The following is an 18,673-nucleotide window of genomic DNA, read 5'->3' on the forward strand; positions in this document are numbered from 1 at the left end:
CCTTCTCGGTAGTGGCGCCCTCCCTGTGGAACCTCCTCCCACCAGATGTCAAAGAGAACAACAACTTACAGATTTTTAGAAGACATCTGAAGGCAGCCCTGTTTAGGGAAGCTTTTAATGTTTGATGTATTACAGTATTTTAATATTTTTTGGGAAGCCGCCCAGAGTGGCTGGGGAAGCCCAGCCAGATGGGCAGGGTATAAATTTTTTTATTATTATTATTAATTATTATTATCTTTAATAATCTAAATCCGCATCTCTTTGAAATTATACAGTCATACCTCATGTTGCGTTGACTTCAGGTAACGTCTTTTCAACCTGTGTCCCACGGCAACCCAGAAGTACCAGAATGATTACTTCTGGGTTTCACCGCTTGCGCAGAAGCGCTAAATTGCACCATGCACATGCGCAGACACAGCACTTCTGGATGCGAACACTTCAAGTTGCGGACGTGCCTCCGGGAGAGATTACACCCGCAACTCGAGGTTCCACTGTAGTTGCTATCCCTCTGGATTTTGACATACCATATGCGTTGCGTGGCAAATCCCCTCCCCCCATGTGAAATGAAGACACCGGACACATTATTTAAGGTTAATGGGCATAAAAGGCCACAACTTTATTGATTACAGGAATTGAAAGGTATTGGCCTTAGGCATTGGCTCCTATCGACTACCCGGCATGGAGACCGGGAAGGGTTATCCACAAGCCGTGGGAGTCCTGTTGAAGTACGCCAACTAGGATCCCATGGGTGTCACCGCTCGGGGGCGTGCCGGAGGCCCTTACCTCCTAAGGTTTTGGACAAGGCAGCACCCCCCCCGGAGTCCTCTACCGGACTACCCTTTTCCTTGGGGGAAGGTGATGGCGCTTCCTTCCCCCCTTCATTTGCATAACAATTACCCCTGCCAATGCCTGACCGCCAATTGAGCAAAGCTAGCCGCCAATACCTTCAAACCTGTAACCAACTCCTAATCCCTGCTATGATGTCCCCCAACCAGATATCATTTCCAGCATCTGACAGATGCACGCCATCCAATCTGTAGAGGGCTTCGTTGCTGTACTGGATGCCTGGGTGGCCTATGACGCACCCACCCAGAGCCGCCACTCTACGTGCCACAGCCCGCTCCAAGACCTTTCTTGCTTTATTGATTCCAACCGGGTTCAAACTATCCCTCCATGTCCTCCTCTCGAGCAACGAGGACCACAAGATGGTAATGTTTGGATAAGCCGCCATCAGATCAGCAAAATCGTCAAAAATGTTCCATCTCAAGTCTATAGCTTTGCGGTACGCTAGGTCGTTCTCCCCCAGCTGGATAACCAGGGCATCAGGTGGGCCTTCAGAGGCTGCTCTCGCCATCACGGCTGGCTTGAATTCATTCCAGCGCATCCCCCTTTGCGCTATCCATGCCAGCTCAACATTTGCAGGTAAGTGAACACTTCAAGAACACTTCAAGTTGCGGACGTGCCTCCAGGAGAGATTACACCCGCAACTCGAGGTTCCACTGCAGTTGCTATCCCTTTGGATTTTGACATACCATATGCGTTCTCATAATTATTTATACCTCTCAGTTTGAGTTCATTAACCACCTCTTTCATCTGATGCGTTTGCTGTAAAAGTATTGTATCTCTTTTGTCATTATTCGGTAATGTTTCTGTCCTTTTCATTAGCGCTTGGACCTATCCCTGGAATGTTCCTGCAATGTATACTTGATGTACTTGATGTACCGGCACTTGAAGTCCTTGTCTGAAACACCTTTGAGGTTTGGTAATTGTCACTATTGACAAATGTACAAATGCTGGAGGCAAAGCTGTAACGCCTTCTTTGTAGGAAGAATATGAAAAGCAACCCAACCTGCCTCAGACATCCCAGAGCAGAGCTGAGGCTTAAACCCAAGGTGGCAATGGAGATCAGCAGCTGCCTTGCAGTTCTGGCGGTGTCTCTCCTGAGTCTGCAGTTCTTGAAGCTGCAGTGGGCAAGGCGCCACTTCCCACCTGGACCACTTCCGCTACCTCTCCTGGGGACCCTGTGGTGCTTTGGCTCTGGATGGCATCAAGACACCCTCTCCAAGGTATCCTTTTTTACATATTAAGGGTTGTCTCCTAATACGAGGGTGTAGCAGCAGGACTTCCCAGCATCTGCTCTACTGGGGAATGCAGGATCCCTTGGGTCACAGAGGAAGGGCCTCTATTTGTTGCTTCAGACACCGACCCAGTTTCCTGAAGGCTACTGGTGGCATGTGAGGTGGGGTCCTTCACCACCCCTGAAGGCCACAAGCTGACTTATGGGGCACAAGGCAAACTGCTTATTGCTGTGCCTTCCAATACCTCCCCTCCTCTCTCTCTCTCTCCCTCTCCACTCTGCCTGACACAGGGGTGCCAACTTGAGTAAAACATTGAGGGTAAGCCACGTCCCGCATAATCAATCACAAGACACACATCATTTAAATGGCACTGTCCGTCAACTTTGGGGGGGGGCTGGCCCCCTCAAATATTTTATTGGGGAGGCTGAAGGGACCTTTACCCCTAGGAGTTGGCTCCTGTGGCCTGGCATATGCATTCTTGTCCCCTCCAACTCATGTTTCAATGCATGTTATAATTCTGCCCACCCTCCTCCAAATAAATAGTAGGGAATGGGTCAATCTGTCTGTTTCAGTTTCTCCCAGTTCCTCATGTTTCCCATCTTAAGATCAGCTGTCCACATTTTCCAGCATTTTTTCTATTTTTAAAAAAATTAAAATCTCATGAAAATCAGTTGGATCTCTGTATCTCTCCCAAACTCTCATTAAAGATTTCCTAATTATATGGTTAAGGAACCAAACTATTAAGTTGTAACACCCTATGCAGCAACTGAGTTATGAAACTGAAGTGAAGTAACTGGAAATTAGCTGAGCATTTGCCATCTAGTCTAGAAACTTTTGACATCTACCTGAAGCGTAATAGCGGAACATAAACAACTGAAGTTTAACAGAAGCTGTGCTTGATTAGAAGCCTGTAACATCCATTAGATTTAGTATAATTAATAATAGGTTAACTGTTTCCTGAAAAGGCATTATCTCCCGATACATCCTTTTTTTTTATCCACTTCATTCTGTTAAATAAATCTTTATTGCTTGTTCAACTTCTGCCTGAGTCTCCCAGTATCAAATTTTCCCCTCACAGAAGAACCAAAACATAACCTATGGTGGTTGAAAAATACATATTATGGAGTGTGTATGTGGGAGGGATCCGCTACATATTGGTATACAGCAGTGAGATCCACTACATTTTGGTGGTAGCGGTGGGATCTGCTGCACTAGTACATGCACTAAATAAGTTAGTAATGAAGTAGAGGAGATGTTTACCCAACAATTGGCAGTTTGACTGGGTGGTCACAGAGAATCGTAGAGCAGTTGAGTTGGAAACCAACCCCCTACAATGTGAAGTTCGGTGTAATGAAACAATTCAGAATAAGAGATAGCCTTGCCCTATTCTCGTTTTCCCCACCTACTCCCTGCCACCAGATACAAGTGGATGTGTCTCAGCCAAATTCAAATGGGGGGACATGAATTTACAGCTAAATAATGATCAAATGTGGACAACAAAGGAATCCTTGGGCTGCAGAATCCTCCACAATCTGTCCTTTGTCTTGTGCGTGGACCTCCGTTTCTGTATTGCTCAATATATGTCTCCTTTTGTGTGTGTGTAAAGCTCAACACTTTAAAATGGCTTTTAAAAATGTATGACGGGATGCTTCCGGACAACCCTTTTTATGGGTCATTTACTCTTAGGTGGGTTAGACAATACCCCAGGCCTTTGGATAATTAAACAACCTGGAGTGGGATAATTAAATAACCTTTAAAAGAGGGGAGGGGTATTGTTTTTGTTTGCTATGTTATGTGTTTTTATGTTTTCATATTGTGAAGTGCTCTGTGATCCTTGGATAAAGGGTGTTATAGAAAATAAACAAAACAAAACAAAATAAAAACTATCAGCTTATCCCAGGAGTTTGGAAATGTTGGAGGTGGAGGAAAAGAGGAAAGAACTGGATGACATTGCAACAAAGATGTACCGTATTTTTCACTCTATAAGATGCACCAGACCACAAGACGCACCTAGTTTTTGCAGGAGGAAAACAAGAAAAAATATATTCTGAATCTCAGAAGCCAGAACAGCAAGAGGGATCGCTGCGCAGTGAAAGCAGCGATCCCTCTTGCTGTTCTGGCTTCTGAGATAGCTGCGCAGCCTGCATTCGCTCCATAAGACGCACACACATTTCCCCTTACTTTTTAGGAGGGAAAAAGTGAGTCTTATAGAGCAAAAAATACGGTAATTACCCTTTGTTGCAATTTGGCTGTGGAATTTCATAGAGTTGGTCCTGAGCTCAGGTCATGAAGGTGAATGATGCAGAGCAATGTAAAGGTAAAGGTACGGCGCTCATCTCCCTTTATTGGCCGAGGGAACGGGTGTATAGCTTCCGGGTCATGTGGCCAGCATGACTAAGCCACTTCTGGCAAACCAGAGCAGCACACGGAAAAGCTGTTTACCTTCCCGCTGGAGTGGTACCTACTTATCTACTTCCACTTTGACATGCTTTCGAACAGCTAGGTGGGCAGGAGCAGGGACCGAGCAACGGGAGCTCACCCCGTCGCAGGGATTCAAACTGCCGACCTTCTGATCAGCAAGACCTAGGCTCTGTGGTTTAGACCACAGCGCCAACCGCATCCTGCAATGCAATGTAGCATGCTGTAAACCCAGTTTGTTGCTTTAACTGCACCTGTTTCTCAAATCACACCAGTCATGGACTTTTCTAAAGCATGGGGTTAGTTGGGACATGTTGCAGAGAAAGTTTTCAGCTGTGCACAACTGGAAGGGACTCATTGCAGGTGGTTGGCTATGTTTATTTGAACCCAATGGCCTGCACTTATTATGCTCATACAGTTATGCTTTTTAATTTTATTGTTTAAAATACTGAATTTTGCACATAGTGTAGAAAACAATACAACAGAATAGGGGAGAAATGATGAATCACATTTTGGTGGACAGTACATATAAATAATATAGACGACTAGTGTCCCCGGTGCTATTTTTCTACAAAAAGAAGTGCAGGAACTCACCACGAATGCCTCTCTTGTTCTCATATATGCCTTTTTAATTTTAAAATGACACAGCTGTCCAAGGTTTACGGGAAGGTCTTCACCATCTGGGTTGGGCACAAGCCGATGATTGTTGTGAATGGCTTTCATTTGGTGAAGCAAGTGCTCAGCAACTACTCGGAAGAAACCTCATGTCGTGTAGTAACGCCCTTTGTCAGAGACACAATGAAAGCAAAGGGTAAGTGTAACCCATAAAATCATTCCCACTGCCCCCACCTCAATGTTGTTGTTGTTGTTTAGTCCTTTAGTCGTGTCTGACTCTTCGTGACCCCCTGGACCAGAGCACGCCAGGCACTCCTGTCTTCCACTGCCTCCCGCAGTTTGGTCAAACTCTCATTAGTAGCTTTGAGAACACTGTCCAACCATCTCGTCCTCTGTCGTCCCCTTCTCCTTGTGCCCTCCATCTTCCCAACATCAGGGTCTTTTCCAGGGAGTCTTCTCTTCTCATGAGATGGCCAAAGTATTGGAGTCACAGAACAGTGCTTTCCGTAACCCAATAAGAAAGATATGAACACAATAAAATTCAATTAAAACTAGTTTAATTGATTCAATGAAATTGATCCAGTGATGCCAGCTTCTCAAAGCCTGGTAGTCATTTACACCTTCAGTGCACAGCTGCCGCCCTCTAGCCTCTTAGTGTTCCAACTTTGGGAACTACTGGTCTAAGAAATTATTCTTCTATTATGTTCTGGGTCAAACCTGGGACTCCCATTTGGATATCTGGGTAGCAGCCTTCCCATGATGCACAGCTCCCTGTGGAACATCCACCCATCAGATGTCAAGGAGATAAAGAACTGTACAACTTTTAGAGGACATCTGAAGGCAGTTTTTTAAATGTTTGACATTTTATTACATTTTTATACATGCTGGAAGCTGTCCAGAGGGGCTAGGGAAACCCAGCCAGATGGGAGGGGTATAATGATGATGGTGGTGATGATGATGATAAAAGGTAAAGGTAAAGGGACCCCTGACCATTAGGTCCAGTCGTGACCAACTCTGGGGTTGCGGCGCTCATCTCGCTCTATGGGCCGAGGGAGCTGGCGTTTGTCCACAGACAGCTTCCGGGTCATGTGGCCAGCATGACTAAGCCGCTTCTGGCGAACCAGAGCAGCGCACGGAAACGCCGTTTACCTTCCCACCGGAGCGGTTCCTATTTATCTGCTTGCACTTTGACGTGCTTTCAAACTGCTAGGTTGGCAGGAGCAGGGACCGAGCAACGGGAGCTCACCCCGTCACAGGGATTCGAACCGCCGACCTTCTGATCGGCATGTAACAATTCCTAAAGAAAATATGTGCAAGTAATGGTGTTCATTCAATAGCAATAGTGGGTCCACTTACAATATACTACATGAGAATCAGAAACTTTATCATGGATAAAGATATGAAGAAGGAAGGCCTGACCGGGGGGGGGGGGGCTGGAGTGGGGAGGGAGGGGGGGAGTAAATCGGGTGGTATTTTGAATTGATTTTGTTTTTCAGAAACCATATAGATTAATCTTATGTAGTTAGGCATTGTAGTATGAATGAATTTTGTTCTGTATTCTTTGTTTTATAGAATATATATAAAAATGTTCTGTTACTAAGCAAATTTAATAAAACAGGAGGGGGGAAAGAGAATCAGAAACTTTATTGTTAGTTAACCTTTGTTTTGCTTTGTATTTATATGCTTAAACCTTGATTTTAAAAAAAATTAATTTATTTTGTGTTTGTTAAATTGTTGGCTTTTGTCATTTTTGAATTTACTGACATGGTCTGTATTTCGTATATTTGTATTTCGGCGTTTTGAATGTTTGCTGCAAGCCACATTTGACACAGCTTGTTGCAGAAAACCGGCATATTAGTAAACTTACAGGGAGCAGTGCTGGCATCTGTCTATCTCGAGAAACAATGGAGGAGTGCGCCTTGTGGGTGAGGTCAAGCTGTTGGAAGGCTGCAGCGCCTGCTGTGGCCGTAGAGACCGATGTGGGAGAAACATGTTTTGTTGCAGCTGGGGCAGATGAAGGTGTCGGGTTGTGCCGCTCCAGATGCAATGTCCCACCTTCTCCCAATATCCACCTATTCCAAAGGAAGTTTGTGCCCTTAGGCCTTACTCACAGTCAGTTCAGGGGTGCAACCAATGAGCAAGGTTCTCGTAGACTCAGAATTTCAGAGCTGGGGGTGCGTTGCAAGAGGGAACTCCAGCAGGTGGCAGCAGAGAGGGTGCGGGCGGTGCATTGGAGTAAAGCACAGCAGTCGAGCGGCTGTCTCTTAGCCATGTTTTATACAGATGGTTGGCTTGCAAAATTCATTTCTGAACAATAATATCTTGCTGCCCTTAGGTATCCTGTTTTCAAGTGGCCACACCTGGAAGGAGCAGCGGCGTTTTGGGATATCTGTGCTCCGATCGCTGGGCCTTGGAAGAAGAAGCATGGAGTTCTGTGTGCAAGAGGAGGCTGGCCACATGGTGGAGTTCTTCGCAAGCAAGAGAGGTCAGGAATATCATTGATTCTAAGGCACTTTTCCTGACACCAGGAATGAACCAGATCAGCCACCACCAACCAGGTGCCCTCCAGATGTTTTAAGAATAATAATAATAAATTTTATTTATACCCCGCCCTCCTCAGCCAAGACCAGTCTCAGGGCGGCTAACAACCAATAATAAAAACAAGTTGATTGAAATACAACTTAAAAAACAGGATTAAAATACAACATTAAAACATTAAAATGCAGCCTCATCACAGGAGGAGAAAGGAAAAAAGAAAGAGGGGGAAGGAATCAAACTGATTCCAAGCCAAAGGCCAGGCGGAACAACTCTGTCTTACAGGCCCTGCGGAAAAAAATCAGATCCTGCAGGGCCCTGGTCTCATGAGACAGAGCGTTCCACCAGGCCGGAGCCAGTGTTGAGAAGGCCCTGGCTCTGGTCGAGGCTAATATGACTTTCTTAGGGCCCAGGACCTCTAGGGTGTTGCTATTTATGGACCTTAAGGTCCTCCATGGGGCATACCAGGAGAGGTGGTCCCGTAGGTACGAGGGTCCTAGGCTGTGAAGGGCTTTAAAGGTCAAAACCATCACCTTAAATCTGACCCTGTACTCCACCGGGAGCCAGTGCAGCTGGAAGAGTGAATATGCTCCCATGGCAAAGACCCTGTGAGGAGCCTCGCTGCAGCATTCTGCACCCGCTGGAGTTTCTGGGACAGCTTCAAGGGCAGCCCCGCGTAGAGCAAATTACAGTAGTCAAGCCTGGAGGTGACTATTGCATGGATCACTGTGGCCAGGTCGGGGCGGGAAAGGTAAGGGACCAACGGCTTAATGTGGCAAAGGTGGAAAAATGTCGCCTTGGCTGTTGCTGTAACCTGTGCCTCCATGGAAAGGGAGGCATCAAGGATTACACCCAAACTCTTAACGGAAGGCAATGGCACTAATTGGGCTCCCACAAGAGAAGGGATTTAGTCCTTCATCCCCATATCATCCTGGCCCAGCTAGAGGACCTCTGTCTTTGAAGGATTTAGATTTTGGACTGCAATGCCCATCATTCATAGAATCATAGACTTGTAAGGGATCTCAAGGGTCATCTAGTCCAGCCCCCTGCAATGCAGGAATCACAGCTAAAGAATCCTTGACGTATGGCCATCTGTCATGGACTGGTGGGATGCGGAGGACTGATGGGAGGCACCAGCTGGGGAACTCCCAAGGGAAGAAGGCTCAGAGCCCAGGGAGAGGTGGTGGGATGGTGATGAGTGGTCAGTGGGAGAAGATTGGGAAGAGGAGGTGTTGGTAGCCGAAGAGACAACAGGGTTTAGTGATCAGGAAGAGGCTGAGGCAGAGAGCAATCCAGAAGGAGAGGCAGAAGCAGAGGTTAGCAAAGAGAGAGGGCAAGAGGCAGAGATGAGGCTGGCTGCTGCAGAAGCCAGGAGGACTCCTCTTCCTACTGTGACCAGTTCCCCTCCCCGCTGGTCTCCCAGAACATGAAGAGGGATGAGTGAAGACAGGCAAGATGATGGAGCCTCAGATTGCTTGGGATGGAACTGGAGAAGGAGGAGATTTAGGGAGCTGTGGGAAACCGGGGACTTTTAGTCCTTGAAACTACCTCATAGCTGCAAATCCTACCAGGAAGCGTTGCTGTGCTAGGCCTGGCCTCCTGAGTTGTCTGTGTTTTTTTGAATAAAGAGTTAACCTTGCTGATGCCGTGTGAGTTATTGCTGACTCCAGCTGCCCAGGGAGTCTGCTCCACTGCCAAACAGCTCTTGTCTACACTGACATGGGCTGATGGGTATTGTTCTACAAAACATCTGGAGGGAACCAGGTTGAAGGCTGCATCAGGCTATGCATCTATGAGGACTGGTGTTAACCTGGGAATGTGAACAGTTTTGCTGGGTCAGAATAAAGGCCCAGGAGTGGCTGCATGGAGAAGCAAACAATCAAGTCACAGGGGGTGTGCAGTCTGTTTCTATCTGCTGTGTGTCCACTTGGTGCCACAATGATATCAGGTGATTGGCAGGTAGGTTGCCCTGCCCACTTGTCAAAGTTGGCCCCTTGGGGTGGATTCCTTTCCCCCTGTGATCAGAAGGCCTAAAGGAGCAATATGGTTAAAAGAAGAGCAAAACAAACAAGTTGTTCTTAGAAGGGAGCAGGAGCTGAACGATTATGCAGATAAACTGTGTGACCTTTCCAACACACATTCAACACTGCTCATAGTGTTCATTGTGACAGAGGACACCTGTATTTTTCTAGGCAAATCTGTAGACCCTAGAACCCCCCTCTTCCATGCCTTCTGTAGTGTGATCTCCAACGTAATTTTTGGACACCCTTTCGACATTGAAGACAAAGTGTATCAGAAGCTGATAGAATGCATTGAGTACGAAGCACATTTTTTCCTCTCCACATTTCATTTGGTGAGCGACTTTGCTATTTTGCTATATTATATTATTGCAAGACAAAATGCCATCATCCTGCAGTTTGCACAGCAGCTGATAAGCTGTGAGGGGACAGGGGTTAGGATGATGTTTAAAGGGAGAGGGTTGCAGGTAAGTGGGGTTGCTGAGCAATGCAAGTGGCGGGGAGCAGCCTCTAGTGTGTATTTATACCCGAAGGAACATCTCCACCCCCATCACCCAGCCTGGACACTGAGGTCCAGCACTGAGGGCCTTCTGGCGGTTCCCACACTGCAAGATGTGAGGTTACAGGAAACCAGGCAGAGGGCCTTCTCGGTGGTGGCACCTGCCCTGTGGAATGCCCTCCCATAAGATGTCAAGGCAATAAGCAACTATCTGACTTTTAGAAGACATCTGTAGGCAGCCCTGTTTAGGGAAGTTTGTAATGTTTGATGTTTTATTCTGCTTTTAATCTGTTGGGAGCCACCCAGAATGGCTGGGGGAACCCAGACACACACCACACACACAATCTTACCAGTTTTGCAAGGCACTTTCATGCCTCCTCTTGCCTGGCCTGATCCTTCTTCCGTTTGAGGGAGATACCAGTCGCCAGAGCGAATGTGCTGGAGAAAAGTTGATTCCATTTGTGAAAGCTTGATGGGACACCTCAGGCCTACTTGGTGTCAGCAATCCAATAAGCAGAATTCGAATCCCCACTCAGCCCCACCCTGGGAGACCAGGATTCGAATCCCCACTCAGCTCACCCCAGTGGGACACCTGAGCCAATGTGGAGCCGTGCTCAGAGTGTCAGACTAAGACCGGGGCTATTGTAGGGATTACCGTATTTTTTGCTCTATAAGATGCACTTTTTCCCTCCTAAAAAGTAAGGGGAAATGTGTGCGCGTCTTATGGAGCAAATGCAGGCTGCGCAGCTATCGCTGAAGCCAGCAGAGCAAGAGCAAGCGCTCTTGTTCTGCTGGCTTCCCAGCGAAGAGGGAGAAGGAACAAAAGGGAGCCCTTATGGAGGCTCTTCCGTCCCTCATCCTGCTTTGCTGGGAAGCCAGCAGACCAAGAGGTGCTGCGCAGCTCTCCCTCTTGCTGTGTTGGCTTCAGGGATAGCTGCTCAAAGCCTCTTCAGCGAAGCAGGAGCGTTCCACCTGCTTCGCTGAAGAGGCTTTGCACTGCTTTCGCTGAAGAGGCTTTGCGCTGCTTTCGCTGAAGAGGCTTTGCGCTGCTCTGCTGATGCCAGCACAGCAAGAGGGAGAGCTGTGCAGCGCCTCTTATTGTGATGCCTTAGCCTGATCCTCCCTCCTCCTTCCTCTTCAACAACATTCGATTCAGAATATTTTTTTTCTTGTTTTCCTCCTCTAAAAACTAGGTGCATCTTATGGTCAGGTGCATCTTATAGAGCGAAAAATACGGTAAATGAGGAGAGAACCATGTCAACTGCCTTGAGCTCTTTGAAGAAAAAGCTGCCCATTGAGGCATCTGGTTGGCCACTGTGAGAACAGGATGCTGGACTGGACGGGCCATTGGCCTGATCAAGATCCAGGACTCTCCTTACGTTCTCTCTCTCCCACCCCCCTCCAGTTGTACGAACTGTTTCCGTGGCTGATGCGCCACCTCCCAGGACCCCACCAGAAGGCCTTCTCATGCTTGGAGCACATCCATTCATTTGGAAGGAGTGAGATCAGAAGGCACAAGGAGAAGAGGGAAACAGATGAACCGCGGGATTTCATTGACTTCTATCTGGATGAAATAAATAAAGTAAGTGGCTGTTGGAATGGGGACAATTTGCTCTTCAAGGGCCCCGAAGGAACACCATTCTCTGTAGGTTGATGGGCTCTGTCCAAAGCATGGATGTACTGTATGAGTCTGCCAGTTTTGGTTTTCTCTTCTTCTTTCTTAGCCTCAAGTCCAGTTTGCCACGTTTCTGCATCAGCTTGTGGGTTTACTTATTTCATAAGATTTATATACTGCTTGATAGTTTAAAAAAGAGAGAGAAAACCAAAAAAAAACCTCAAAGCAGTTTGCAAAAGGAATAAGACAATGAATTTGTCTAGTGTTGGACTACTACCTGGGAGACCAGGATTCGAATCCCCACTCAGCTCACCCCAGTGACCATGGCCCAGCCACTGCCCCTCACAGCCTAGCCTACCTCACAGGGGTGTTGTGGGGATTAAATGAGGGTGGGGGAGAACCATGTACACCACCCCCCTTGAGCTGCTTGGAGAACAAAGATGGGATATCCGCGCAATAAATCAATATATATTCATTGTCGACAACAGAAGAAGGATGACCCCGAATCGACCTTTGACGAAGCCAACTTGGTTCATGTCATTTACGACCTCTTCACAGCCGGGACAGATACTGGTTCATCCACTTTGTGCTGGGCTCTGCTCTTCATGGTGGTTTATCCAGACATCCAAGGTGAGAGCCGGGATGTCAATGCTCTTGAAATGTTTCGGTCCAGAGGGAGTTTGTGCAGCATCTGGGCACCGGAAAAGCGGAAGAGGGCCGTGGCCCAAATCAAGTACAGTTTTTTTAATGTGGGGTGTGTGTGAGAAAACCCACATATTCATTGTTGGTTTGAAAAGTTCCTAAGCATTTCTGTACACCCACACCAACATGTAACAGCTAGGGCAACTCATTGTATCTTCTGGTATAAAGTCCTGTCCTGATGGCACCACCGGTTTTCAGTATGTCTTTCTGTGATTTGGAACTTAATATGGTGTCCATGGTCACCATATTGTATTACTGTCAAAATGTGTATATTCGGAGAAATATACACAGTTTCTCTCTTTTTTCCAGTCTTCAGGTCTCTGTATTTCTGCACCAGTTTGCAAATTCCACTCCCTGCCCCACGCTCCTAGTCCTCATGAAAATCTGTCAGCATTTTAAGTGCATATTTCTTCCCCCAAAACCACATTTTTGTATGCAGTGTTTGCCTAATATAGATACTTTTGCAATATCTAAATAATATAAAGCATTTTCCCCTGTTATTTTAACTACACCAGGCACACCTTTCCCTAATACACATATTTCTGTACACATTTTCTATTGGGGAATTGCATGACTTTCAGGGCTGGTGCTCAGCGGCCATTTCTGATACTTTGAATCACTCTGAGCTTGCGTTGGAATGCATTAATTGTTTCATGAATTTGTTTTTGTTTGTTTGTTTGCCTTATTTATACACTGTTGTGTTTTTTATATGATTATAGAGATTGTAATGTTTGTTAATTTTTAATGCTGTTGTTAATTGTGAGCCACTTTGCACTCAATAATGTTGTTGCAAATGTGGGATGCAAACCATAGAATGATAGAATTGTAGAGATGGGAGGGACCCAAGGGGTCTCTCTTCCAACCCTCTGTGATGCAGGAATCACTTTTATTATTAAATTAGGTCAAATCAAATGATTTGGAGAAGGGCACATTTTGAAGAGTAGTTATTGTTTTGCTACTTGTTTTGTTTTGAAAGGGGCAAAATGGGAATTTTAATGCAAATCAATCAAAATTTCATCCCCACCCGTATCCTTAGGGATTCATTTCCACCTCAATTACAAATGTATTTATGGACTGAGGGTGCCGTAGGGTTTCTAGAGCTGCGCGGTCATCGTAGTAAGATTGCTTTGGTTCTAAATGTGAACATGATTCCACAGAGAAAGTTCAGGCCGAGATTGATGCTGCCGTGACACGTTCCCAACGCATCTCCTATGAGGATCGGATGAACCTGCCCTACACCAATGCTGTCATTCATGAAATCCAGCGCTACAAATACGTTCTCTTGGTTGGAAATTTCAGGCAATGTGCAAAGGATGCAACTATTTTTGGTTTTCCCATGAAAAAGGTACAGAACTCCCCCCCCCCAAACAACAAAATTAAAATTTAGTGCACATCCTGCCAATAGCTACACCGATGAGAGTCTTCTAGATAATGGGCAGCATGTGGCCAGCAGATCAAGTCTCCCTGGTTTATTTATACTCCACACTTCCTCACAAATGAATCCCAAGGCTGCTAACAAATACATCATAATACAAAGTACAATCAGGGCTCTTTTTTTCAGCCAGAACTCGCTGGAAATCAGTTCTGGCACCTCTCAGGTGGGTGCCATTGCAAGAACAAGAGAGGTATTCATGGTGAGTTCCTTCACCTTTTTTTCTAGAAGAATAGCACTGAGTACAATGATAACAAAGCCCACCTAAAATACCGATTAAAGGCATTCAAAACAATCATAATGAAAGAAATGGTGGCAGTAGTCTGACTTCCTGCATTCCTACAATGTTTTCCTGAGCTGGGCTCAGAGATGAATTTCAGGAGTCACAGGTGCCCATATTAAATGAGAGCTGGATTCTTCACTGGCTTGGATCAAAATCTGAGCCTTGGGAGAATTACAGGATTCCTTCCATGTATGTCTACCAGCCGTCCCAGCCTACCAGAGCTCTCCTCCCTTTCTGTTTATCTGGCAACTCAAGGTACCAAAAGCAGCATTATACAGCGGTCCGAAGGCCAGGTTAAACTCAGGCAGTTTGTGTCTCTCTTTGCAGGATACTGTAATTATTCCTGATATAGCCTCTGCGCTATATGACCCTGAAGAGTGGGAGACGCCTCACCAGTTCAACCCAAACCACTTCCTGGATAAAGAAGGGAACTTCTTCGTCAGAGACGCCTTCATTCCATTTTCAATAGGTAAATGTGACTTGCCATTCAGTGCAGAGCGCATTGGAATGGCTGGTTCTAGAGCAGAGTTTCCCAACCTTGGGTCTCCAGCTGTTTTTGGACTACAATTCCCATCATCCCTGACCACTGGTCCTGCTAGCTGGGGATGATGGGAGTTGTAGTCCAAAGGCAGCTGGAGACCCAGTGTTGGGAAACACTGGGCTAGAGCAAGGAAGGGTGGGGCTACATTTTTTCAAACCAAGGAGCACATTTCCTTTTGGGCAAGACACAAATGTGGGCAGGGCAGCGAATACAGATGTTGCCTTGTGACAGTTTTCTACGCACACTCCCTCTGTATCCCCAAATCCAGGCAAAAACACCCAAGAAGGGTATGAAGAAGGGTTGTTGAATGGTGCGACTCAGGAGGGCATGGGATCTGGGGGGAGCTCCAAGGGCCAGGTAGAGAGGTCTTAAGGGCCACATACCTTAGGCCTGAGGTATCCCAATCCCTGGACTAGAGACGCCAACACAACATGGGCGAAATCTCTTGGAAAACCTTATGTTGTTGGTCACCCTAAGCTGTCCAGTTATTACAGTGGGTAGTATCTCCTTCCTTAGGGAAGCGTCTCTGTCTTGGGGAGAATCTGGCGAGGATGGAGATTTTCCTCTTCTTCACTAACCTGCTGCAAGCGTTCACGTTACGGCTGCCTGATGGCGTGCGGGAGTTCAACACAAACGCTGTGAGAGGAGGGTTAGCTGTGCAACCGTATCCTTACATGATCTGTGCGGTTCCTCGCAAGGTTACAGCTTGGAAGAGGGAACAAGAGGCTAGCCCAGAGAGCCTAGAAGCAGACGTCACCAAACCAAGCTGTTGTAGTTTAGGCGTTTAGTCATGTCTGACTCTTCGTGACCCCCTGGACCAGAGCACACCAGGCACTCCTGTCTTCCACTGCCTCCCACAGTTTGGTCAAACTCATGTTCGTAGCTTCGAGAACACTGTCCAACCATCTCGTCCTCTGTCGTCCCCTTCTCCTTGTGCCCTCCATCTTTCCCAGCATCAGGGTCTTCTCCAGGGAGTCTTCTCTTCTCATGAGGTGGCCAAAGTACTGGAGCCTCAGCTTCACGATCTGTCCTTCCAGTGAGCACTCAGGGCTGATTTCCTTAAGAATGGATGCATTTGATCTTCTTGCAGTCCATGGGACTCTCAAGAGTCTCCTCCAGCACCATAATTCAAAAGCATCAGTTCTTCGGTGATCAGCCTTCTTTATGGTCCAGCTCTCACTTCCATACATCACTACTGGGAAAACCATAGTTTTAACTATACGGACCTTTGTCAACAAGGTGATGTCTTTGCTTTTTAAGATGCTGTCTAGGTTTGTCATTGCTTTTCTCCCAAGAAGCAGGCGTCTTTTAATTTTGTGACTGCTGTCACCATCTGCAGTGATCATGGAACCCAAGAAAGTAAAATCTCTCACTGCCTCCATTTCTTCCCCTTCCATTTGCCAGGAAGTGATGGGACCAGTGGCCATGATCTTAGTTTTTTTGATGTTGAGCTTCAGACGATATTTTGCGCTCTCCTCTTTCACCCTCATTAAAAGGTTCTTTAATTCCTCCTCACTTTCTGCCATCCAGGTTGTGTCATCTGCATATATAAGGTTGTTGATATTTCTTCCGGCAATCTTAATTCCAGTCTAGCCTTTCACATGATGAATTCTGCATATGTTAAATAAGCAGGGAGACAATATACAGCCTTGTCGTACTCCTTTCCCAATTTTGAACCAATCAGTTGTTCCATATCCAGTTCTAACTGTAGCTTCTTGTCCCACATAGAGATTTCTCAGGAGACAGATGAGTTGATCAGGCACTCCCATTTCTTTAAGAACTTGCCATAGTTTGCCAATGAAGCAAAAGTAGATGTTTTTCTGGAACTCTCTAGCTTTCTCCATAATCCAGCGCATGTTTGCAATTTGGTCTCTGGTTCCTCTGCCCCTTTGAAATCCAGCTTGCACTTCTGGGAGTTCTCAGTCTACATACAGCTTAAAGCTGCCTTGTAGAATTTTAAGCATAACCTTGCTAGCGTGTGAAATGAGTGCAATTATGCTGTAGTTGGAGCATTCTTTGGCACTGCCCTTCTTTGGGATTGGGATGTAGACTGATCTTCTCCAATCCTCTGGCCACTGCCGAGTTTTCCAAATTTGCTGGCATATTGAGTGTAGCACCTTAACAGCATCATCTTTTAAATTTTTTAATAGTTCGGCTGGAATGTCATCACTTCCACTGGCATTGTTATTAGCCATGCTTTCTAAGGCCTATTTGACTTCACTCTCCAGGATGTCTGGCTCAAGGTCGGCAACCACACTACCGGGGGTGTACGAGACATCCATATCTTTCTGGTATAATTCCTCTGTGTATTCTTGCCACCTCTTCCTGATGTATTCTGCTTCTGTTAGGTCCTTTCAACTTTTGTCCTTTATTATGGTAATCTTTGTACGAAATGTTCCTTTCATATCTCCAATTTTCTTGGACAGATCTCTGGTTTTTCCCATTCTGTTGTTTTCCTCTATTTCTTTGCATTGCTCGTTTAAGAAGGCCCTCTTGTCTCTCCTTGCTATTTTTTGGAAATCTGCATTCAATTTCCTGTATCTTTCACTATCTCCCTCACATTTTGCTTGCCTTCTCTCCCCCGCTATTTATAAGGCCTCACTGGACAGCCACTTTCTTACATTTCCTTTTCATTGGGATGGTTTTCGTTGCTGCCTCCTGTATAATGCTACGAGCTTCCATCCATAGTTCTTCAGGCATTCTGTCCACCAAATCTAAATCCTTAAACCTGTTTCTCACTTCCACTGTATATTCATAAGGGATTTGATTTAGATTGTATCTTACTGGCCCCGTGGTTTTTCCTACTTTCTTCAGTTTAAGCTTGAATTTTGCTATAAGAAGCTGATGATCTGAGCCACAGTCCGCTCCAGGTCTTGTTTTTGCTGACTGTATAGAGCTTCTCCATCTTTGGCTGCATCAATTTGATTTCGATACTGCCCATCTGGTGATGTCCAAGTGTAGAGTCGTCTCTTGTGTTGTTGGAAAAGAGTGTTTGTGATGACCAGCTTGTTCTCTTGGCAGAACTCTATTAGCCTTTGCCCTGCTTCGTTTTGAACTCCAAGGCCAAACTTGCCAGTTGTTCCTTTTATCTCTTGATTCCCTACTTTAGCATTCTAATCCCGTATAATGAGAAGAACATCCTTCTTTGGTGTCATTTCTAGAAGGTGTTGTAAGTCTTCATAGAATCGGTCAATTTCAGTTTCTTCAGCACCGGTAGTTGGTGCATAAACTTGGATTACTGTGATGTTAAAAGGTCTGCCTTGGATTCGTATCGAGATCATTCTATCATTTTTGAGATTGCATCCCAGTACAGCTTTCACCACTCTTTTGTTGACTATGAGGGTGACTCCATTTCTTTTACCGGATTCTTCCCCACAGTAGTAGATATGATGGTCATCTGAACATTCGCCCATTCCCATCCATTTTAGTTGACTGATGCCCAGGATGTCAATATTTATTCTTGCCATCTCATTTTTGACCATATCCAGCTTACCAAGGTTCATGGTTCTTACATTCCAGGTTCCTATGCAATATTTTTCTTTACAGCATTGGACTTTCCTTTTGCTTCCAGGCATATCCGCAACTGAGCATCCTTTCGGCTTTGGCCCAGCCGCTTCATCAGCTCTGAATCTACTTGTACTTGTCCTCCGCTCTTCCCCAGTAGCATGTTGGACGCCTTCCAACCTGAGGGGCTCATCTTCCAGCATCATAACTTTTATGTGCCTGTTGTCTTTGTCCATGGAGTTTTCTTGTCAGGGATACTGGAGTGGCTTGCCATTTCCTGCTCCAGGTGGATCACGTTTAGTCAAAACTCTCCACTGTGACCTGTCCGTCTTGGGTGGCCTTGAATGGCATAGCTCATAGCTTCTCTGAGTTATTCAAGCCCCTTCGCCACGACAAGGCAGTGATCCATGAACCAAGCTACTTTCCCATGAAT

At 46.0% G+C, this 18,673-nt stretch overlaps 1 protein-coding gene across 1 annotated transcript; it reads left to right on the forward strand.

The window, feature by feature from the left end:
- The first annotated feature begins 1,898 nt into the window (after positions 1-1,898).
- Positions 1,899-16,008, forward strand: LOC114598158 (cytochrome P450 2J2-like). Its single transcript, XM_028731867.2, has 9 exons — positions 1,899-2,066; positions 5,145-5,307; positions 7,447-7,596; positions 9,839-9,999; positions 11,569-11,745; positions 12,267-12,408; positions 13,638-13,825; positions 14,523-14,664; positions 15,253-16,008. The coding sequence occupies exons 1-9, from the start codon at positions 1,899-1,901 to the stop codon at positions 15,522-15,524; spliced, it is 1,563 nt and encodes a 520-aa protein (XP_028587700.2). The 3' UTR covers positions 15,525-16,008.
- Positions 16,009-18,673: the final 2,665 nt, after the last annotated feature.

This window comes from Podarcis muralis, chromosome 6, assembly GCF_964188315.1.
Source record: "Podarcis muralis chromosome 6, rPodMur119.hap1.1, whole genome shotgun sequence".
Lineage (NCBI taxonomy): Eukaryota > Metazoa > Chordata > Lepidosauria > Squamata > Lacertidae > Podarcis > Podarcis muralis.

Coding starts and splice junctions, on each gene's coding strand:
- LOC114598158 (XM_028731867.2), top strand. CDS start 1,899: ATGGAGATCAGCAGCTGCCTTGCAGTTCTGGCGGTGTCTCTCCTGAGT. Junction 5,308..7,446: donor AGACACAATGAAAGCAAAGG/GTAAGTGTAACC, acceptor TGCTGCCCTTAG/GTATCCTGTTTTCAAGTGGC. Junction 10,000..11,568: donor TCCTCTCCACATTTCATTTG/GTGAGCGACTTT, acceptor ACCCCCCTCCAG/TTGTACGAACTGTTTCCGTG.